General features: G+C 41.3%; 1 protein-coding gene across 2 annotated transcripts in view; it reads right to left on the bottom strand.

The window, feature by feature from the left end:
* Positions 1-22,047, bottom strand: part of CNTNAP5 (contactin associated protein family member 5) — an 876,608-nt gene extending 854,561 nt beyond the window's left edge. For both annotated transcript variants that reach the window (XM_032637306.1, XM_032637307.1), the window contains exon 1: positions 21,966-22,047. In XM_032637306.1, the coding sequence (XP_032493197.1) occupies positions 21,966-22,047 (82 nt within the window). The remainder of the gene's footprint in view (positions 1-21,965) is intronic.
* Between the last annotated feature and the right edge of the window lie 2,768 nt (positions 22,048-24,815).

Raw genomic sequence — 24,815 nt, 5'->3', positions numbered from 1 at the left:
TCTTCACCTGAGACACCTAGACTCTGCATTAGGACTCTTAAGGATTTCCATGTTGTGTTTAAGAGGTGCTGCAAATCCCCCCAAATATGGCACAAATCAATATGTATGTGCATCTGTGCATTTTTCTTCAATAAAGATCATACATCTCACCTGATTTCCTCCACAGAGAGACACCTCTCTGTGTCTCTGTTTCCTTATCCATAAACTAGGGTTAAACATATAGTTACCATGCAGGGTTATTAGGAAGATTAACTATGCTAATAGATATAAAGAACAGAATTGTTTTTGGTCTGCAATGTGTCCATAAATTTTAAGTCTTCCTCATCATTTTCCTTGTTCTTATTATTGCTGCCACATAGTTAGGACTCAATTCTCAGGCCCATAGTAGATGCTGAGGAAGGAGGATTTGAACAAGCTGCCTTCTCAAGCCCAGTATTAGGGATTTTTGAATTTTCAGTATCAAAGGAATCTCTTACTTTGGAGATCTTAAGGCCATTCCAGTATATTCTTTAACCTCATAAAAAATGTGTGCCCATGGCTGCATCACCTTCCTCACCCTGTCCCCACACTCATTTCCTCTTCACAAGGCACAGGATTACTCAGGGGACATAAAGTGCCTTTGCCTTGGTGACATCATTTTTCATCTCTCTCTGTAGAAAGTCCCCTTAGCATTAACAACCCAATTGTCGTCTTCTTTTGCATGAAATGTACCTCATCCTGTAACTTGACCTGGTAGGAGTGTGATTAGTTAATTGATGTGGGCACCTGACATTTTCAGGAAAAAATGGATACCTCAGCCATCTTTCTTCCAATGCAATGGAAAGTGATTAAGTTTTGGTGGTTTCTCAGTGGGGGACAGCTGTTTTCTGGTGGATATTCAGAGACTTGCAAATTATAGATATTAAGCTGTTCTTGTCTGTCTTTTTCTCTTTTGTGGAGAGATGGCAGGAGGGAGGTCAGAAAGGACAAAGGGATAGGCTCTGAATAGCTTTTTTTTTTTTAATCTCTATTCTTTGTAATAAAACTGTTCATCCATATTAATTCCACCTTGTTTGCAATGTGCATATCTGGCCACCGGCAAAATTGTGAAACCTCTAAAGTTTCCCTTCTCTGTCCTTGTCTTTTATATTCTATACGGCTTTGCCCCTTTGAGGGACTCTTTTTCACTCCCCTCAGTCCCCCAGAGCTCATGGCCATCATGTCAGGAGCTGAGAAAAAACACACAGCTCATGCACACTTAGGTAAAAAATCACCATCACTGGCATCTAGAAGAAGACCTTCCCCTCCTCCCCTCCCTGAGGACCTGCAAGGTAGTGAGGCTCGCAGTGTCTTTCCCTCTTCATCTTTTCTGGGTCATTCGAAAATATTTTCTGGGTGTTCTGGAAATCAGGTGAGGTGTACGATCTTTATTGAAGAAAAATGCACAGATGCACATACACACATATTGATTTGTACAGTATTTTTGGGGATTTGCAGCACCTCTTAAACACAACATGGAAATCTTTAAGAGTCCTAATGCAGAGTCTAGGGCAGGACTTCCTGTGCGAAGGCTGGGATAAGTGGGAAGGGCAGGCAGAGGGATGGGGCTTCTGTCAATATTACTTTATTCTACATTCTTTCCCAAGACATAAAACCAACAGTGGAAATATATCTAAAAATTGGTATTAGAATAAAAAGAAAGTGAGCATTAATATTATCAATGCACATACAGTGTTTTTGTTGTTGTTTTTCTTTCTTAATCAGAGGGTGCTGAGAGATAAGACACATACCATGACACCATTATGTGTCATAACATGACCTAGTAACTCTGTCTTAAGGGAAAAAGAAAAAAACCCAAACAAAACAAAAAAAACACAATGTTTGGAGAAAGACATTTTCAAGTGGAGACCAAGCTGAAAGGTTACTGTTGGCCCATGGGAATTGATTCAGGGTTACTCTTTATAAAGTTTTTTTTGTTTTATTTTGTTTTGTTTTGTTTTCTAAGGAGTCCCTAACTCAGAGAAGAGTGAACCCTTAACCATGAACTTCTGGATACACATTTAGAAGACAGACACATGTTTGAAATTTTATGTTTCATTTGAACATTCCATGAGACTTGAAATTCTACTCCAGAATATGTCTGTATTTTCCTTAATGTGAATTTCTTAACCCTTGAATGAAATTGGTGCTCCAGGAAATTTTTTATTTTAAATCGTGTGTGTGTGTGTGTGTGCTGTTTTAAATTGTGTGTGTATGTTTCCTCATTATCCTTGCTTCCTTCTGCGGTGAGGATGGTGCTAAAACTACATTTGAAAAGCTGGGGTTCAGAGCTGAGGTCACCCTGAATGATAGATGTCCCCAGACATGCTGTGATCATTTCACAGCATCCATTATGATAACAGTTGAGGAGATATGAACAGCCAAGGGCTTTATAAAAAAATTTAAGCAAGAGTAAAAGCAGAGAGAGTAACTACTGACTAGGGGTCAATATAAACCATTATCTCCACAAGGAGGCCTTGGGGAGGTAGATCTCCAGGCTAGTGGGATGCCCTGGTCTGTATTCTACCATGGTCCATATTCAGGTGTTGAACATGTTTTTTTCACCAAAGGCTAAAAGCTGTTCCTAGTTTGTAACTGGTACTCAAAAAATATTGTGAAATGATATGATTTCCTCCAATCAACCAGAATAGACTGAGAAACTATTAGCAGCTCAGCTCCTTGCCAGGGTCTACCATCCTGTCCTCAGTGGAAAGAACATAGTTTGGAATCAGAAACCAGGGTTGGATCTCAGGTCAACTTCATAGAGGTATGGACGTGGGCAGATTACTTAGCCTCTCTAAACCTCAGTTTCTTAAAACATATTAACCACATAAATTTGTGGCATAAAGTAGCAGTAATGTATATGAACGACAAGGTCTAATACACAGTAAACAGTCAATAGTGGTAGCTACTATTACTATTATATTACTATTAATATATACAAAGAGACTATACAATATCATATTTTGTAATATATGCAAAGAGACTATAGAAACTGCAATTCTTCACATTGAATTGTAATTGGACGAATTCTGAATCAAAAGAAAGAGGCCAATAAAAGGCAGTATGTAATTAAGAGCTTAAAGATGTAATTTATAATGTATAGACTTTAAGAGTTTAGAGGAAAGCAAGAGTAATTAGGACTAGAGAAGAGAGGGCTGGAACTGGACCACGGGGGAAGATCTGTGTAGATAGAAGGAAGATGAAAGTTCATAGTTCACTCAATTTAGGAGAAACCACCAAGATGAAATTTTGCAAGATACCCTTGAGCAAAGTGAGGAGAACCATTTATATCAGTTGTGGGCTAATTAAGTAAAAACAGCAAGTGGGAGGGAAAAAAGGAGACAATAATGGCCTTTAAACATCTCTTTGGTGACATCCAGCTTGATTCATTTTAGACTTAAGGGTTTATGTGGTTATAAAACCTTCCCGTGTCTCCTCTGCCACCCAGGGTTTTTTATGGCCGTCACACTGTGGTCCCCACAATCAGGAATAACATATATGGAGGAATGATTGTCCCATTCTGTACATTATATTTTACACATACATCACTGACAAAGTAGAATATGTACAAAACAGGGGCAGATGACGGTGGGAAGTCTGAGGAGGAACAATCATGTCATCAAAATAATAAAGGAAAAGAAGAGATAAGAAGACCAAGAGAAATGGGTTTGCTGTCCTCAGGTATTTGCTGAAAAATGGTGTGAAATGGACCTTTCCAACTCCCAGTCCAGGTCACGTCCCCTTGGTCCCACTTCACATTGTGCCTACAGCACCCCTGTCATCTCTTGTTTGTGTAAAGTCTTAGGGACAGTCCAGCCAGGACATGACTCCTCTAAACAATAAAAATTCTAATAAGTATCAATATAACAAAAATATATGTATACAGCTTCTCCAAAGACACGCCTTATCTCATTTCTTATTCACAACAGCTGGTAGTCAGTGTGGATATCATCACCCGTATTGGGGAAAAATGTGGAACGATGAGCACAAAGTCACATGGCCAGTAGGTGGCAAAATCAAGACCGGATGTATATCTTCTTCTACTCTAAACATCCTTCTACAAGACTAGATGTTAGAAGGAAGGTGTGTGTGTGTGTGTGTGTTTGTATGTGTATGAAGCAAGGTGTGTGTGTATGTGTGTGTGTGTGTTTGTATGTGTATGAAGGAAGGTGTGTGTGTGTGTGTGTCTGTGTGTGTGTGTGTCTCTGTGTGTGTGTGTCTGTGTGTGTGTGTCTGTGTGTCTGTGTGTGTGTTGGGCATTTTTTTAAGTTAATACATGATGATCCATAAATGACTGACAGCTGAAACAGGGTTTCTCTGACTTTGGCTATCTTGACATTTTGGGCTGATAGTTATCCGTTGCAGGGGGCATTCCTGTCCATTATTGGGTGTTTACTAACATCCCTGGATTCTACCAACTAGATGCTAGTAGCAAGCCCCCAGTTGTCACAACACATCTCCAGACATTGCCAAATGTCCCCTGGGGCAAAATCATTTCCACTTGAGAACAACTGATTTAATACCAGGTTTAATTTGTTTTAAAAGAGAAGCCCAAGCTAAATTAATAAGCACTGAACACATATGTGTGCACATGTACATGCAAATATGGACAAAGAAACCTCCCAATGTCTTTAGGCTTCTTCCGGGAATCATACCTTCCCAGCACAAGAAGCAAGGTGCCATCTTGGCTTTCATTTCTAATGTGGCATGAGATTTGGGTGGTGTGTAAAATGAGACTTTCACTGGCTATCAAGCAGGGTATTTTTATTTTCCCATACACCAAATGACATCATTTCCCCAATAAAGACTCACAACACTTAGCTGTAGGAACCCAATAAGTCAAATTGAATTTTCCAACAAAAATGGATATTTATCCAGAAAACATAGAAATCTTTACCCCAGACAATGTATCAACAAGGATGAGAGCATCAGTTGAGTTATACATTCTCCCCTTGAATTGAGATTTTTCACTTGCTCAGATGTTTCTCGGACTAACTTTACTAATGAACTTTCACAGTGGTTTAGTCCCTTGACTACGAAGCCACAGTCTGGACTTAATTATAATATTCTTTCCTAAGTCCAGGTCTTTCATCAGACCATTAACAGCTAGAAAAGATTTTCTGACATGACATCTAAAGTAATCTGTCTTGTTTATAAGTGACAAAACCAAGAATGCAATGTGTGTGGACACTGGTAGAGAAAAGCATATGTACATACCGTGCATATATAACAGCACACAGCACCTGTCACAATTATACTTTTATTTAAATGTCTTACCAGTTCTTTTTAAGCCAGAACATATATATATATCGATATATATTGCTACTTAATACCGCAAAACAGTGATGAAAGTACAACAGGGAATATCTCTTTTGTAGACTCACAATTTTAGAAAGAATTTCAAATTGGTTTGATATATTAAAAGATGCCTGGATATGTGTGAGACACTGACTTTTGTTAAGAAAGATGTGAGCAACGTACAAATACATACATACACACACACACACACACACACAGACATATATCATGTCTCCAAAACACATGACACATCATAAGGTTCTTTTCAAAACAAAAAGTCAACAGCTCAAAACCAAAGGAAACACTTTGTAATTTTATGTTTCTTCCTGTATTCTTCACTGAATTAGATCACTGTTGAAGGAGCTCTGTTTCTCAGGTAACAGTAGCGTGTCCTAAATAAATCCCAGGGCCAAGTTGCTCATTAATCCCATGTGTACTTATTACCCATATGCTCATGTATCATTATCTCCTGATTATGTTACTGAAATGTCAAGCTGAATATGTTTGAAGTTTTGTATTCTGTCCATTAGGTAAAAGAGTCATGTGAAAGAACTATAAAAAAACCAAACTCACCATAAATCAGAATGCAAAGGATGCTTACTGAACGTCACCCTGAAACAGAGTCTCCACAGTGGGACACGTCTGCATGCCTCCCAACAGCATTTATTCATTCTTGTGGCAAAACACATTTGATTGCAGAAAGTATATAGATATTAATTTCCATCCAAATGCCCATTTCAATTCATTATCTAGAGAGGTAAATATTCACAAAGGTGACACCCAAGTCAGTACTGACCTTGGGGGATAATAAATTTTGACTTTTTCCAGAACAAGTAGTTCATGTAGAGTGTATACACATGTAAAATTCTACCTGGCATATTAACCATGAAAGAAAACTAATAACATCTCAAATGTATTATATATATGTGTGTGTATGTGTACATGTATATATGTGTATATATATAGTATTATAAATTACATATTATTTTATTAAGAATGCAGAGCAGGGAATTCCCTGGCAGTCCAGTGGTTAGCACTTGGCACTTTCACTGCCATTGGCCTGGGTTCAATCCCTGGTTGGGGAATTAAGATCCTGTAAGCTGTGTGGCACAGCCCGAAAAATAAATAAATAAGTTAATTAATTAATTAATTAAATTAAATAAAGCAATAGGTCCAATTAAAAAAAAAGAATGCAGAGCAGGAGTATTTGGAGTTCACTCATATGTGAGTACACTGTAGATGTCAATGCAACGTGATTTTCTTTTTTTTTTTAAACATCTTTATTGGAGTATAATTGCTTTACAATGCTGTGTTAGTTTCTGTTGTACAACAAAGTGAATCAGCCATATGCATACTTATATCCCCATATCTCCTCCCTCTTGCGCCTCCCTCCCACCCTCCCTATCCCACCCCTCTAGGTGGTCACAAAGCACTGAGCTGATCTCCCTGTGCTATGCGGCTGCTTCCCACTAGCTATCTGTTTTACATATGGTAGTGTATATATGTCCATGCCACTCTCACACTTCGTCCCAGCTTACCCTTCCCCCTCCCCTTGTCCTCAACTCCATTCTCTATGTCTGCGTCTTTATTCCTGCCCTGCCACTAGGTTCATCAGTACCATTGTTTTTAGATTCCATATATATGCGTTAGCATACGATATTTGTTTTTCTGACTTACTTCACTCTGTAGGACAGACTCTAGGTCCATCCACCTCACTACAAGTAACTCAATTTCGTTTCTTTTTATGGCTGAGTAATATTCCATTGTATATATGTGCCACACCTTATTTATCTATTCATCTGTCGATGGACATTTAGGTTGCTTCCATGCCCTAGCCATTGTAAATAGTGCTGCAATGAACATTGTGGTATGTGACTCTTTTTTTTTAATTAATTAATTTATTTTTGTTGTGTTGGGTCTTCGTTTCTGTGCGAGGGCTTTCTCTAGTTGTGGGAAGCCGGGGCCACTCTTCTTCGCAGTGCGCAGGCCGCTCACTATCGCAGCCTTTCTTGTTGCGGAGCACAGGCTCCAGACACGCAGGCTCAGTAGTTGTGGATCACGGGCCCAGCTGCTCTGCGGCATGTGGGATCCTCCCAGATCAGGGCTCGAACCCGTGTCTCCTGCATCAGCAGGCAGATTCTCAACCACTGCACCACCAGGGAAGCCCATGACTCTTTTTGAATTATGGTTTTCTCAGGATATATGCCCAGTAGTGGGATTGCTGGGTCATATGATAGTTCTATTTTTAGTTTTTTAAGGAACCTCCTTACTGTTCCCCATAGTGGCTGTATCAATTTACATTCCCACCAACAGTGCAAGAGGGTTCCCTTTTCACCACACCTTCTCCAGCATTTATTGTTTCTTGATTTTTTTTTTTTCAGTATGCGGGCCTCTCACTGTTGTGGCCTCTTCCGTTGTGGAGCACAGGCTCCGGATGCGCAGGCTCAGCGGCCATGGCTCATGGGCCCAGCCGCTCTGTGGCATGTGGGATCCTTCCAGACTGGGGCACGAACCCGTGTCCCCTGCATCAGCAGGTGGACTCCCAACCACTGCGCCACCTGGGAAGCCCCTGTTTCTTGATTTTTTGATGATGGCCATCCTGACATGTGTGAGGTGATACTTCATCGTAGTTTTGATTTGCATTTCTCTAATGATTAGTGATGTTGAGCCTCTTTTCATGTGCCTCTTGGCCATCTGTATGTCTTCCTTGGTGAAATGTCTATTTAGATCTTCTCCCTGAACGGTACACTAAGCAAACATGCAAGCATATGCTGACAATTAACACTCCAACCAGAACCAGAAACCAAGATTGAATCCAGATAGGCCACAACTCAATTTCGTGTGTGCACTTTCACCATGTCTAGTCACATTCATTAACATTAAGGAACACTGAGAGGAGCTCATGAAAGTTAGGAGATACAGACCTGAGATGACGGAGGGTGCATTCAGCTGTATGCTAGCTCTCTGCCCCTGTACTGTCCCTAAACCAGGCACGCTGTCTGTACTTGGCTTTCACTTAACCTGTCTGTACTTTAATTCAGTTTATCAAGTAGTTATTTTGCCATTCACTGTATGGCCAACATGAAATCCCCTTCTTTTGAAAAGGTCAAAGGGGTACATGTATCTTTTTTGAATTATAGTTTTCTCCAGACATATGCCCAGGAGTTGGATTGCTTGATCATATGGTAGCTCTATTTTTTTAGTTTTTTGAGGGACCTCCATACTGTTTTCCATAGTGGCTGCACCAACTTACATTCCCACCAACAGTTTTGGAGGGTTCCCTTTCCTCCACACCCTCTCCGGCATTTGTTATTTGTGGACGTTTTAATGATGGCCATTCTGACAGACATAGAGAACAGACTTATTGCTGCCAAGGGGGAGGGGGGTGGGAAAGGGATGGATTGGGAGTTTGGGATTAGCAGATGCAAACTATTGTGTAGAGAATAGATAAACAACAAGTTCCTACTGTATAGCACAGGGAACTATATTCAGTATCCTGTGATGAACAAGAATGTAAAAGAATATAAAAAAGAATGCATATATATATATGTATATATATACGTATGTATATCTGAATCCCTTTGCTGTACAGGAGAATCTAATACAGCATTGTAAATCAACTGTATTCAATAAAAAATAAAGTAAGTAAAAAATGCTCAAAAGGGAATATCTGGGATGGAGGTGGATAATTCAAGGACCTTCATAAGATAATCTTTTTTTAACCTAAGAATGGCTATTCACATTAAGAAGATCAAAATGAGGAAGCATTTGTTTGACAAGCTACTATCTTTTCAAATCTCTAAATGCCAATAAGATGCCCTTGCCCTGAGACTTATATAAAATAGCAACAAGAAAAAAACAGACTTTCAAAGGGTTAAAAATGGGCACCTGGACAGAGGTAATATTTAAAATATTTAATAACCTCCACATCAGGTCATCAACTGATGCAAACACCAGATGCAGGTGGCAAGCACCCAGGGTGGCCTTGCTGCTTCACACCAGCCAAGTGTTGGTCACCATTGAGGCCACCACCCCCACTTTTCCTAAAACCATCATATGCCTAATCACCTTTGCATGAAATTATAAACTTGGAGATTCCTACAATTACAGGTAAGGCAGAAGGCTTTGTGTGGTACTTCCATGAAGAATCAGAGAGAGGAGAGTCAGCTGAGTGACAGGATTCTGCATCTCCTCTCCCCATTTCCCCCAAAGCCGCCATATGTGTAATTTATTTTACATAGAAATTCTGCATAAGACTTCATTTTAGAAACCAAAACATTCTCCTCCTAAAATAAGTTTAAATATTTAAGGTCTTATTTCTTGGAGCACTCGTTCTTTCTGAGAGCTAGAACACAGCACTGATTTTTTTTCCTCAGTCAGTGTTAATGACTTTGGGATCCACCACGTTTTTTCCTGATGGCAGCCATGGATGGAGGAACAGATGCAAAGCTGTGAGTGTGCTGACCATTGAACAAATCACTCAGCCTCTTCAAACCTAAGCAAGAAGGTCCATTGAGACACGTAAATAGCTGAAAAAGAGGACCAAGGCGACACAGAGACCTCAAAACTCAGCCAAACAATAGCCCAGGTCGAAGGGACAAAGGCAGGGGAGCTGGAGAATAAAGCACAGAATTCCTGGGTCTGGCTTTTCGTGCAGTTGGCGACGAAAGTTGGACGCAGTGCGGGGTGGCCTTTCTCTGCCAAGCAGACTCTCTGAGGCCCGCAGAGCACATGCTCATCATGGGACCTCGTCTGCTGTGGAGAGTCATGGTATTCAGCATGTGCTTGTTCAAAACCCTCCCTCCCATCTATCCCCACTGGGTGAAAGGAGGTTAGGGGCTGGATATGGGTTGAACTCTGCAGCCCGAAGACAGAAAACAGATCTGAATGCAAGCCAGTCCTTGCCTTATTAGAACATATTATCGAAGTATCACACAGAGGGGTTTTCTTATTAGCACCAACTTTAAAAAAAACAAACAATAAAACAGAACATCTATCTTACAAAATCTAGGAGGGGTACAGTATGATGGAGTGATGAAAATACTGTACTTAGAGAGGAAGGTCTCTAGGGAGCATGAAACAGGAGCAGACACACTAACAGTGGACACTAATCGTGGAATCCACAAGGGCACTAGTGATGGGCACAGAGCCTTAACGGTAAAGGCTTTAGCGAGTAAGACAACCAAGTTTTACAACCAGCCAGACTTACAGGAACGGTTTGCCACAGGGATTTCCAGTTATGGGGGAAGTTCTGCCTGCAAGGTTAGAATAAGATGACCTGCACATGGGGGAGGAACCTGTGGGTCTAGACTGATAAGGCATTTCTCACCCTGGGTCAGAGAGAACGTCTGCAAGGTTGATCATCTCAAGTTCAAGAGCAGCTCAGCCTTAGCTTTGGGTTCAAGGGAATGGCAGATAGAGTGTAACAGAGTATGGACTCTGGAATCAGGGAAATGTGCGCTATCATCCTAGGGTGACCGCCTGCAAGCTATTTGCTCCTGGGTAAATCACCTGATGGTCCAAGCTGGCACATGCTCACCCTAGAATGGGGAGGAGGATAACTATCACATCAAACTGTGGGGAGGAACAGAATGAGCCCATCAGGTACCACCCCTAGCACGAGGTGTACGTTTGGAAGCCCTTCCAGGGAAGAAACACATCACTTAACTTTATCTCTCATCTCCAATGCTCTGACATTCCAATCTGCTGGTTTCATTTCTTGTGACTGCATCGAACGGTCCCTGATTGTTGTAGAAGGAGAGGCATTAATCTCTCTTTTAATATCCTGGTGAGCTCAGCCCGTCTCCAATCAGAAAACAATCTGCCCTCGTTGACCCCAATCCTGTAACCTGGCAGAGCTCATTTACTCAAAGGTAAGCTCTGTGCATGGGGCAGCGCGTCGCCAGGTGACTGCCATGGAGTGTGGCGCAGACCTGGAGTGGGGCTGAGCAGACTTCTTACCCACAGCCCCTCCCAAAAGCCCCATTTCACCAAGTGGACTTGTGGGTTTCCTTTCCTCCTGTGAATTGATAAGCTCTTCTCACCTCCCATTATTGATTAAGCGTAATCTGCAGCCCACAGACCGGGCACAGTTGATGGGAAAGGAAGCTACCTGTTCCAAGATGAGAGAAGAGACAGGGAAGTTGTTCTCGTTCATATAGGAATCCTAGAAGGTGTAAATAGGGGGAAAGAACCAAAAAGCTTAGGCCTGTGCCCCTGGGTGTATGTGGCCCTTTACATGGGTTAAGTGAATCAATTTTGCTCACCAATTTTTAATCAAAGACTGTGGGAAAATATTTTCCTCATAATATACACATGGATGTAGTAGGGAGCAGAATGCAAATTTGTCTGTTTAAGACAAAATTCAAGAAATTACATGCTTCAGCGGCCACGTGAAGATGAGCTCTCGGACTCCCCTGGGTTCCTTGCACTCTTTTTTCCGTCAAGCAGCACTTCAATGGCAAAGTTTAAAAAGGATTAGCCTCGGCCATAAAACAATAAAAAAGAAGTCATTTACTAAATGTTAATTGAAACAGGCAGAGTGAAGGAAGGGGGAGAGAAAAGAGAGAGAGAGGTGCAGAAAAGAGACAAGGAGGGGACAGGAGTAGAAGAACATGTGGAAGGGAAGGAGGTGGGAAGAAGGAAGAAAAAGAAGGAGCATCAAAAAGAAGGCAAGGGCTTCCCTGGTGGCACAGTGGTTGAGAATCTGCCTGCTAATGCAGGGGACACGGGTTCGAGCCCTGGTCCGGGAAGATCCCACATGCCGCAGAGCCGCTAGGCCTGTGAGCCACCACTACTGAGCCTGTGCATCTGGAGCCTGTGCTCCACAAAAGGAGAGGCCACGATGGTGAGAGGCCCGTGTACCGCGATGAAGAGTGGCCCCCGCTTGCCACAACTAGAGAAATCCCTCACACAGAAACGAAGATCCAACACAGCAAAAATAATTAATTAATAAAAAGAAGGCAAATTGGAGTGAAGGAGAAGAGACATTGAAGATAAGGAAGCAAGAGAAAAGACTCAGGAAGAGGAAAGAGGTGCTTAATACCATGAGCAGGACTAGAGTGGAGGACCCCGGTGCCATGGCTTTGATTTGAAGAGATACTACTATCTCTTGTTGTTGTTGTTTCTGGACTATGTGAACAGCAATCCAAATCTCCCCCTCATCAACTGATTTTCAATGAACAGCAGGCTTTCATGAATGTACGGAGAAATAAGTGCATAGTAGCCATTTCATAAGTATTTTTGAATGAAAGAATGATGCATTTGAAGGTGGCTTAGCATTAATAATGCATGGAGCATTGTAGCAGTACCTGATTTTAACCCAACATTTACAAGAACAAGAGAACACTTGTACTATGTATCCACCAAAAGCAGCCTTCAGCAATACCCAGAAGGAAAGCACAGTTCTTTGAACCTTCAGATTTAACTTCCCTCTGCCCGAGTCTCCTGCAAATGGAGAGCTTAGGATACTGGGAGCACTACATATACTTCTGCTCGGGTTCACTGATTTTTTTTCTCAAGGTCTGTTCAAGGATGCTTCTCCCTAAGGCTGACATCGTCTGCCAGGGTTTTCAGGGTTTTCAGGGGACATGCTCCTTACTTTTCTAGAGGAAGCTCTTTTCTCCACTCCCCTTGTGAGGTTCACTGGCCAAAGCCCAGAGGTAGGGATCATACCTGATCACACCTCGACAGAGCCCAGCAATTAAGTGAGGAACCCAGACAGTCACGTGTCTCTGTAAGGTAAGGACTGATTCTGCCCACAGTCCCCCTGACATCAGAGTTAAAATGAGAACATTTCCATCTGCCTCGGCAATCACTCAGCCCTGTGATGAAGGGAGAGTGAGCCCCTCCATCGGATAGGGAGGGTGGGAGGAAGGGAGACGCAAGAGGGAAGAGATATGGGAACATATGTATATGCATAGCTGATTCACTTTGTTATAAAGCAGAAATTAACACACAATTGTAAAACAATTATACTCCAATAAAGATGTTAAAAAAAAAAAAAAAGAATGGAAATGTAGTTGTCCCTGCCTTGATGGCTATTGTAACTGATTTTGAGAGAATCCATGTTGAGGTTCATTGTTAATTGTAACAAGTCTAATTATTGAATTCCCACGTCATGTGTGATTTATACTGAGTTACTCATGTTATACTTACACTGATTCTATAGGGCTCATGTTAGTATCCATAGGAAATACTCACTGAGTGAGAGTCACATCAACCCAGAATTGTGTGACCTATGCCCTTTCTACTGTCCTCTTGTCACCTCCCCATTGCCCACCTGTTGTATAATATGTTCACCCTTGTAATACAGAGGGTCAGTCTGGTCAAAACCAGGAAGTTGGTAACACTTTTCTTGGACATTCTAAACATTCCTCTACTTTGCCTTTCCCCAACTCAGAACATTCTCTTCTCCTCCTTCAAACACCCAGCTCTATCTTTTCTAGAAACGTTTCTTTTGGAAAAGGTGTGTTTCTCTCAGTCCAGCAGAATTCAGTACAGATTTAAATTCCTATATTTTCTTTCCCAGTGAGGCTCTGTGTCTTAGGGCTTCTCTGTATGAATTGAAAGGCTTCTTCTCACATCTACAGGTTCAGGGACTAATGGAGTTAACAGAAGAGTTGTTTGGGGACAGATGGGGTGAGGGCGTTGGAATCCAGTGGGCTTTCCCAAGTGCAGTGGGTGGCAGATCTCTGTCAGGACTGCCCTTAGAATAGGTCTTGATGGAGGTTTCACATTTGGTTACTGTGCCCACATGCAAGGCAGCACCAGAATCCAACAGACGTTTTTCTCCCTTCTTTTCCCACCTTAACATAATCAGGCAAAAGCCAATGGTAATACCCAAAATACATGGCCACATAACCGAGAGTGGAGTGGGGAAGAGAAGAAGGAAAACCAAGAGGAAGGGAGGAAGGGAGGAAGCAAGGGGGAAAGGAAGGAAGAATGGGAGGGAGGGGAGGAGGGTGGAAAGGGAACTGAACATATATATTCATCAAACAGTAGCCTAGACTCACACCTACAAGCATCTGTCTGTTAGGCAAATCTCTTTAGACTGCTATTTGCCTTGGACAGTCTTCAGAAGGATATATCTGCTTCCAAAGGTGGAAAGTTAAAAATAATATACACCACGAGCTGTGTTTTGGCATTTTCCTTCACTTTCTATCTTCAACATTGCTGTTGTCGTCCTTTAAAAACTCAATCACTTCAGCTGATCCACGGAACAGATGGCATTAATCAACCCCCAAAGAATATGCACAAAAGCAATTAGAAATGTAGAGACATGGAATTTATGCCAGCAAATCAATTACCAACGATGGCAAATCAACATGGCTTACCCAACTTCCCCTGTTTGTTTTTCCACGGAGCGACCTCGGATAGTAGTAATGATCCTTAGTTTACCCCCCTGCCAGAGGGGGGATGAGAATGGGACGCTGAGATTTAATTGCATCATCCTTAATGACTAGTTCTCACTCTGCTGACAAAAACCAGCATAATTTACAGACTACAGGATGCATCAGGATGATGGATACAGACAGCATGGGCTGTATGGTGTCATGCAAATATGAAATATACTGTACTGAGAATATGGTCGTTTGGTATTCCCTGAGAAGAACTTCTTTTCAGAAAACAGAGCACCTTTTCTGCCATCTATAACTCTCATTTGTCAAAAACAGTGGGAGAAGCTACAGAATACATTTTAACCACAAATCTGTGCCTTCTGTGAGTTTACTAGCTCATAGATTCCTAGGGTTTGAGTTGACATGGCTCATGATTTTCTTTCTGATTCTTTATGACCTCTGCAGATTCTGAAACTTTCTTCCTTAGGCCCTTATTAATTATCACCTGAGTTAATGCAATAAGCTCTTCCCTGGCTTTCTTACTACTAGCCTTCTCCCGTTTTAATCTGTCCTTCACACGGCGATTTTTTTAAAAACAAAAATCTGATTACTATTAACTAATTACATGTGCAAAATCCTTTGATGACTCTCCATAGTTATAACAGTAAAAATCAAAGACTCCCATGTTTACCTAGTTGTCTAGTTTCTCATTCTACCCTTATGCCTACGAACCACTCTTACAAGTAGTCACCACAACACAGAAAGCCTGTAATAACCTCCCCTCCTTTCCCCAGCTGGAAAATTTGACTTTAAGTCTCGGTTTCCCTCAGATAGCCTGCCTTGATGCCCCAGCCAGTTTGAGATGCTCACCTGTGCCTTACATTACACTCTGCGCTTACCTTCATTATAGCATTTATCACTTTGATGTGATTAAAGATTTATTTTTCTGGCTGCTCATGTTCAAAGTTCCTTGGGGTCATGGACTCTATCTTCTTATGCATCTTTATTTCTCCAGCTTCACAGAAAAACTTGACTTTAAGAAAGAGAACCTTTCATTGGGATTCATTTCTTCAACAAGTTTTTCAAATATGTAACACACACATATGCTTAACACTTAAATCTTCTCCCAACCACAGCTTAAGAAGATGACATCAGAGACTCAGGATTATGTTATCAGGCAGTGTTGTAGGTTTGCAATTAAATAAGATCTTTCCAGTAATTTATGACTAAAGCCCCATTAAATAAACGTTTCCTCTTTATACTGACCCTGGGCTATGAAGAAGGACTTTTATAGCAATATATATCTATGTTTTTCAGACTATATAAGAAACACTCATTAAAATTGCAAAAGCAAGTTAGTAAAATTAGCTCAAAATTGGTACTGAGGTCAAATGAACGGAGAGACTTTCTCGTTTAGGAACAAGTAGCCATTTGACACAGAAATAAGATCATGCCAGCAAACTCATGGAAATGTTCAGCCCTGTGTAAAGGCAGGGGTCCATTTATCAGCTCCATATCCAGTCAAATTATCTAAACTTCTGTTCTTTCACTTAAAAGCTACACATGCTAACATCTTCTTAACATTTTCAAAACTAGAATAGGTAATACTTGTCACTTGAAAAAAAAAAAAAAAACCCGTAAAACAAATACATTTTAAAAGATTCTAGCAGCTGGACCATAGAAGGATCTTAGTTTAGAAATGAAAAATTTTAGTTGGAACCCATTCATTTACCCTCTCATCCATGCATTTGCCCAGTAATTTAGATACTGACTACAGACATTCAAATAAAATATGATAATCAGGGAAATGTGCATCTAGTTGGGGAGATAAGGACTATAAGAAGCGTTACGGAAATATAGTAGTAATATAAAGAGACATTTGACCCAGCCTGGGGAAAGTGTGTTCATTGGGGGAGAGGGGGATGGAGAAAGTGACAGAAGATAAAAATGTGAAAGGGCATTCTAGACCAAGCAGACGGCATATGTAAATAAATGCAAGGAGATGTGAGAAAACATGGCTCGTTTTGGACGGCGGAGTTCCATAAACTGGAAATAAGGCAATGTGGGAGGAGTGACTGGGATGAAACTTAGAGTATTAGGCAGAGCCCATTCAGGACCAGCCTTCTGCTGAGAAAGGAAGCTCATACCTGCTATTTATTGATAATTAATATGTTTGGTCTGGCATCTATAGACTTACAAGACATGACGCCAACAGAGGTACCTTTTATGGCATTGTTGTGTGTGTGTGGTCACAAATCTTCAGCAAGCTTATGCCCTTTCCTTATCAAGTTTTAAACTCAAACTTGTAGAAGAAAAAACATCTGGTTCTCCTCCAGATATGAGGCTTCCTATCTTTGACCATTGTGATGTTCGGCATCTTGCATCAAATCTAGATTCCAATTGTTTGGTTGTTTTTTGAAGGTATAACTCAGGAGTTGGTTCTTGTGGAAGCGGCTGCCTCCATGCCCTTTGCTATGGATAGACTGCAGAGACTAACCACAGAGATCCCAAGGCAACGTTCTACAGATGCTCACACATAGACCCCATCAGAATGCATGGGAATTAATTTCATATCTTGCAAAGACTCTGATCTTTGGAAGTAGATAGATATAGGTCCAGATCCTAATTTTTTTTTCATTGCTTAGCTTTATGATCCTGGGAAATTTATTAACTTCGATTAACCTTAAATTTAGTCATCTGTAAACCCGATTTAATAAAGTCTACCTGGCTGTGCTGCCTTGTCAAGTTATGCAAACACGGCACGTGGCGTGAGAGATACAAAGTGCATAGCAGTTAGTAGGAATTAAAACCCTATTAAGTTGTTATTCTAAATATAATTGCTTAACAATTTTGAGCACAATTATCCCAGAAGTATCCAAATGGAATGACCAGTAGGCAACATCAACTGTTAAAGACAAAAATGTATTGGGACAAATAAGACCTTAATAATCATTTGATCCAACTTCTTAATACACCAACATCATTATAAGTCAATAACATTTATAAGGACATCTGCCAGAAAGTGTCAGAATTTTGATGAATGAAGACAGTTTCCCCTATGAATTAAAAAAAATGTCATTAGGCTCCAAATGAGTACACTGAAGCTTCAAAATAAAGCCTTATTGAATGAATGACTTTTGTATTCTGGCCTTTCAGGTAACTAGAGCATCTCCTCACTTTCCTATATGACAAGGATAATTAGCTTTGTATATATAGGTCATATTTCAGCAGAGTTCTGGCATGTAAGATAAAGGGCTTTGGTTCACCAACTAAAGGCTTTAGGAACATTGCAAACAATATCACGTTATTTTGTTTTGTAACAAATGGACACTGAAAAGTAAGGCAATCTAGTAAAGAGAAACTGGGTCCCACTAAAGAAAGAAAAGGCAAGAGGGGCAGGGAAAAAAGAAAACTGCAACTTAGAAGACAGTCATTCATTAGAATGAGAATAAGAGGTGGTGGTGAGTAAGGTGATTCTTATAGAACCTAACTTTCTTATAAGTCTATACCCTTGTGTGAAAATGGCTAGTCTAGCTGTTCATATTTTTCAGCTGTGGAAATATGAATATGGTTTGGAGACGGGGACTATACAGACAGAAAGGCAAGAGAGTTCGTATGGATGGTGAAAGACGAGCCCATTCAATCATGGAAAAATCTTCAGGACTCTTCCAAACGAGCATTATAATGCTTCTTTCACTTCGGATGGCCATAAATGCCACAAAAAGCATACCGCAAACAGCTTCCTGCTGAAGATAATCTGATGTTTGTTTATTTATAATATTACGTATTGATTGTGTTTGTGTGTAAGCTTCAGATAACTCAAGGTACAGTGCATCTCTTTATTTGAAGATCTTTAGGAATATGATTGACATTTTCCTGTATTTTCGATAAAGTTCTGCCTGTGATGAAAGGGATAAAGAGTTTTTTATTTCTCTCTCAAGGCTGTTATCTGTGTGAACCTAATATGTAGCAACAAAGAGATAAGATGTTTAGAGACCATCCAAAGTGACTGATTGGTCAGAATGAAGGCTCTTTATAACCATGTAACATCCAATTCTTGTAAAATAAAGTGAACAGCAACCCTATAAGTGTCTCCTGCATTCCTCTTATCTTTTGAATGCAAGTTCTCCCACTATAATAGTCTTTCAATGTACCTACTATTCAAAGAATCTCCTCTGTAAAATTTGAACTGCTGTTCTATTTGGAAGTAGATACATATCTCAATTGCTATTTTATACCTGAGCTGTGAGCACAGAAACGATGCATCACCTGATGGGCATTTGGCATCTTAGCTGTGGCATAACTAGGGCTAGAAGTCCTAGCATTTCAAACTCCTGGTTTCACTTTAACCAACTATCAAGTCACATCGTTTCTTCTTGTGTCAAAGGAGCTGATATTATATGTAAAATGGTTTCTCATTTAACATTGTCCTATCATATCTACATTTGAAATTAACTAATTCCCTCAGGGTAAACTCAAAGGAAGTGTGATAGCTATTTAATATGCTGAAAATCCGAAATTGGGGAATTTTCAGAGTTTTTATTACTGGTGGGTAATTATGTTCTCTGCACAGATTCATATTATCTATACTGTAGCTGGCCTTCTAACCTAACTTTATTTAATTTTGTTTAATTAGAAATTTATAAAATCTATAATTGGGTAAGCATTCTTTTTTCCCTTACAGCTAAATTCCCAAGTTTTGCTCAGATTATGAGAAAATTAAACACACATACACACACACGTAAACACACACACATCCTACATACACACAGCAAAAATTATTGTTAGAAGAATGGAAGCAATTAAAAGTTGTTTTTACTTGAACAAAGTTCACAAGTATACCATGGAGCATCTTGGGTAAATAATCCGTTTCCAAGACAACTGTCATGAATGACTTGAAGTATTATTTCAAAATATAGAAATAATAATCTTGGGAAAAAATCTTCCAAATTATCTATAAGCTTACACAAATTGACTATTTGAAAGGAGATTTCTTTTCCTCATTAGATGCATCTAAATGTTAATGGGTTGTAGATAACTAGTAAGTCAAAGTGGACAATAAAAGTCTGGAAGAATTGTAGAATGTTCTTTTTTTTTTTTCTTCGAGGTTCTGCATCATAGGTTTCAAAGACCACCAGGATTGAATTCAGAAGTAATTTTCTGCTGCTATTTTATTGTTCACTGGATTAAAACATTTTTTTTGGCAAAATAAAAGCATTTAACATTATACTTTAGGAACATTGACTCCAAAATATTTAGCGAGCAGCGTGCATTCAACTGAAATGCTGATTGGAAACAGGTAAATTAAACTGTCCCTGATGAAATACTAAAGATCATTATCACAAAGTTTTACTTTAAATGTTCAGAATTAGCTTTATTGCTGCATCAGTAATGATAAGCATGAGCCTTAAACTCATACCATTTAGGTTTTATGAGCATTATCATAACATTAACCATAATTCAATTAGTTTACAGAAAAAGCCGTGCTATAATTTTTTTTCCTCGCTCTTAAGGTGCTACATAAGGAAGCCCAAACCATATTTCTATAGAGTATGTTCTATTTATTTCACCCTTATTCCTCATCCCTCTTTCAGGGATCTTCAAAATAGTCACTATTTTCAGGTAGGTAAATGTGCTAAAGGAAAAACACGGCTATTTCGTTGCCACACCTTTGCATCATTAGGACAATACTGACCTCTAGTGTTTTAGGAAGTAGAGAAATTAACTCAGCACTGTGCCTAACTTCCTCTTACTGAACCACTTAGATGTTTTTCTAAAGCACCATGGGAACAATTTTACTTAAAAAAAGAAAAAAAGGAGGAGGAGGGGCTGGAGGATGTGGGGACAGGAGGAAGAGGAGAGAAACAGCAGATTCTACCCTGTCTCTCCCTATTCTCTGAAATAATTTCTGAACTAAGGTCCTTTGGCTCCTCCTTTTTAAAGAGGTTGACCTCTTCAGCACTCCCTTAGAATACAAACTTTAATAAAATCTTTATAACACATTTCCACTAACTATCGATTTTGGATCCCCCAAACTTCCAATCACAGATAGAAACACTGGCTCAGCTTTGGACCATTCTCAGTAAAGAACATTTGTCTAAGTGTCTGCCTTTGAGGTATAACCCTCGATTAAGTATCTCTTACTTAAGGTCCTCTTGGACCTAAGGGGGTGGGAAGTGAGGTAGAGAAACTTGTAAGTAGTAAGTGGTCCTCCTACCCTTCTCTAACAGTGATGGTTCAGAGTCCAAAAAAAAAATAGTATCAAAACTGTTCCAATACGGTTAGATATTTCTGAGGGTCATGGTGGGGGTTAGCAGATAAGGGAGCACGCCCAGAAGCTTGAGGAACCTTGATAAACCATCTTTGGAAACAACACAGACGGCTTAATTGCATTCTTTCTCATTTAGGAGTTTCCAGAGCTGGAAAAACTTCCCTTTCTCTGCCTAGAGAGGCAGCTGAGCAATTGAGCTTGAGCCTCTGATGGCTCCAGAGATTTATTCGAGTTTGAAAAACTAGGTTCTTTAAATACACAGTGCAGGTGGCACATCCCCAGGTGTCCAGCCTTCCTGCCTATTAAATTAAATGCCCTGCACTTGCCGAGGTTAGAGCTTGGACGACAAAGTGTACACTTAGTGCATACTCATTATGCGTTCTTTGGCACAAAGATTTTGGGGGTGGAGTGCGCATCAAAGCTCTTCCTCCTATAACAGGGTCAGCCATTGATCTTGTGGTTTGATTACATCGGGCCATGACTCTTAGGCCAAAACTCCCAACCCTATTAAACCGATGACCATTGGTTGCAAGATACCCCAACTGGAGCCTTCTGCCTAGGAGAGAGCTGAAAGCCATGGATTGTGAGGCACTGGGCATACTACAAATCCGAGCGAGGCAGCCGCATTCAGAAATGAGCCTCTGTCACCGAGTGCGGTGGCTGTGAGCATCTCTGTCTCTGGAAGCTCAGCCCCCAGTGCATCCAGTCTGAACCGGGGGCCCTGCTCGGGAAAAGCCCCAGCTGAGACCAGGCAGGCAGAGAACGCGGAGCTGACGGGAGGCGGAGGGTAGAGAACCTTCCCTTCTCCCCCGAACTTTGCGATTCGGGGAGAAGGGCAGGAAATCCAACGGGGCCGGCTCCTTCGAGCTCTGCTAACTTTTGGGATGGTTAGAGTGATAGAAACACACCAGTCAGCATTTTTCCCCTTTCCCCTCTGCTCAGAGCAGACACAATTGAACACGCTTGGACAGCTGAGTGTCTTTCCAAACGCCAGCGTTTCCCACCTCACCTACCCGCCCCCAGCTCCTGGAACTCACAATTTGCCGCTGTTAATCCTAAATGCCACAAGCCGGAGAAGAACAAAGTGAAAACGCTGGTCAGCCGTAGTCCAGAATCCATTTCCCCCGAGTAAGAGGTCCCTCCCAATCGAATCTCAAATTCGCAGGCGCCAGCCGCGGCTTCTTCTTTCTTTCTCTGTCTCCCTCTTTCTCCTCTGCACCGCCTGACCCCTTCCCACCCCCCCTTGGAGAGGCACTCGCGGCTTCACTCCATCCCGTGCCCAAACGCTCTACGGAAACCGTGGCGGGGGCTTCTCCGGAGCTGCGGAAGGAGGTACTGTCCCCGCAACGGCCGGCGGCAGCACTCGCCTTCCTCGTTCGTCTCTTCCTCCTCGGCCCCCTCCTTAAAGGTGCAAACCCCGACCCGACGCAACGGCAGGCGCCGAGCTCGCTCGACCGCCGACTGCACCTCGTCGGCAGCTAGAACTGGAATCAGCACCCGGGCGGCGGACAGCTCCTTATAGGCGAGCGTGGCGCGCGGCGCCGCCCCCGGCCAGGCCCGCCCCTCGCTCTCCGGTAGGAGCGGCCTGGGCGGGTCTTCGCCCGGCTCGGGCGCCTTCCACCCTGGCGGGCCGGCGCAGCTGTGCGCGCCGGCCACTTGGAGGGGACCGGGGAGGGAGCACACATTTCCATCTCTGCCTACGTCTCTTTGGCTTCCCCTCCCTCTCCCTCCCGCCAATGTGTGTGTGTGGGGAGTGCATAAAGGCATCGAAATTTAAACCAGGTTTTCGAAGAACGATGCTAAAGGGTTACTAAAAGGAGTTGGAACACAGAAAGCATTAGCAAGAGGGAATTTCCCATGGAAAGCTTGGCAACGAGATGCTTTTTTCTTTTTTTGAGAGGAGAGGGAAGACTTGAATTATTGAATTACGCGATTGAACTTCCCCTGTGTTTGTTCTCTAGGATGGAAGGCTGGCGGGTATTGGTAATATTGGGATTTCTGATCTAGTGGTTTAACGTGGTCCCGCCCCCGCCCCCAGCTCCCACCTCCGGTGGCTCAACCTTTCACGGCGGACCAGTCTGCGTCTCCCTCCCAGCTGCTGGCCTGTAGCTTTGGGCAAGTACTGCAAGGTGTTTGGTGCTTTCGGTTCCGGAGCCCGGGAAGTTCCTGGCGTCTGAGAGAGACGGGGAGACAAATTGGGTATGGTAATGATGAGAGTCAGGGTGGTCCTGGCTGGCTCATAGCATTCGAGATCTGAAAGCTCCTCTGGGGCGGTTTAAATTAAAATGCGGGAAAGGAGTAGTTTTGGTTTCTTCCTAGAAGCTCCCTATTAGAAACCCTGGTTTTGTCTTTGGCTTCTAGTTTGCATCTGGGGACTCTCCTGCTTGACCATAAAGCAACTTATTTTGTTTTTATTGAAGGTGTCAGAAAGCTGTCAAACCTTAACAAAATGAGGTGCCATAATGATTTCTATGTGAAGCTTACAATCAAGTTAGGGATGGAGTCACTTCAGAGGAAGCTGATGTCTCCCTTTCCCTCCCACCCCATTTCCCTCAGCAGCAACAAATATGCAGACTTATTTTACACTGTAGATTCCTGACAACTCTTGGTCCTCAGCTGCCAGCTGCACAGCTACAGCAGGTTGAGCTGGGATTCAAGCAGCTTCTGCATGAATCCTGAAGTTAACCTTGTGGTTTTGGTTAGAGCTGGACTCACATCATTGGAATATTAATCGATAGTTGAATGAGAAGGGAATAGAATTCTGAGGTCCTCTCACTTGTAAGTAAAATATCCTCTTGTCTTTAAGCTTCTAACTGAAAATAATCATGTTAGTTACTAGATTCTTGGACAACCAGAATACTTCTCCAGCACAGGCTGTAGCTGTGGGAGAAAAGATGGTGAATCACAAAATATCAAAGCGGAGGTGAGCCAAGAAGCTGCCCTGTTGGCAGGGACCTGAGTGAGGAGGGGGCTGCAGTCCCAAGTCCAGTGGCCTTCTCCTACTGAGGGCCCTGAGGGGCTGCCTCCCCACCCCTGGCTTTTGAGGATCTCAGGTTTAAAGACACCTATGTGGCTAGCTTAATCATACTTGAGAGTCTAGAAAAGCTAGGAACCATTATCCAGATTTGTATGTTCTTTAACATTTAAACGGCTTTAAAATAAATAAAATATTAAAAATATAATTTAAGTCCCTTTTGCATTCTTGCCTGATCCCACTGGTGTCCCACCATACCTAGAAGTAAACACTTCTTTTCCATTCCTGTTCATTATGTTTTTATACTTTCACCAAAAATATATACATCCCTAAACAATTTATAGTATTATTTTGATTGTCTTTAACCAATATATAAATGTCATCATATCAATTACTTTTTCATTTTGCACCTTGCAATTTACTCAACTCAACATTTTATATATATACATATGTATATGTATATATATATATATACACGTATATGTATATATATATATATATATATATATACACACGTATGTATTTAATTTATGCACTTGGATACAGGTAGTCATAATTATTTCACTTTAACTACTGTATTATATTTTATTTTATGAATATGCCACAATCGATTCATTAATTCATCTGTTTATGAATCTATAGATTATTTCCAGGTTTTTTTCCTCAATATAAACTATAAAATCTTGTACCAGTATCTTAGTCTTTCTCAACCATGTACTTAGGACTGGAGTTTCTGGATTGTAGGAAAGGCTTTTCTTCAGCTTTAATAGGTATTGCCAGTTGCTTTATAAACAGATGTTACCAATTCATACACCCCTCCCCACCAGCAGTGTGTGAGATTTCCCTCAGCTCCATATACTTACCAGCATTTCAAGACCTCTCTTTTTATAAGTGGGAAAATGCTTTCAAAGAA

This window comes from Phocoena sinus, chromosome 7 (genome assembly GCF_008692025.1).
Source record: "Phocoena sinus isolate mPhoSin1 chromosome 7, mPhoSin1.pri, whole genome shotgun sequence".
In the NCBI taxonomy this organism is placed as follows: domain Eukaryota; kingdom Metazoa; phylum Chordata; class Mammalia; order Artiodactyla; family Phocoenidae; genus Phocoena; species Phocoena sinus.
This window is presented reverse-complemented; position numbering and strand designations above follow the sequence as displayed.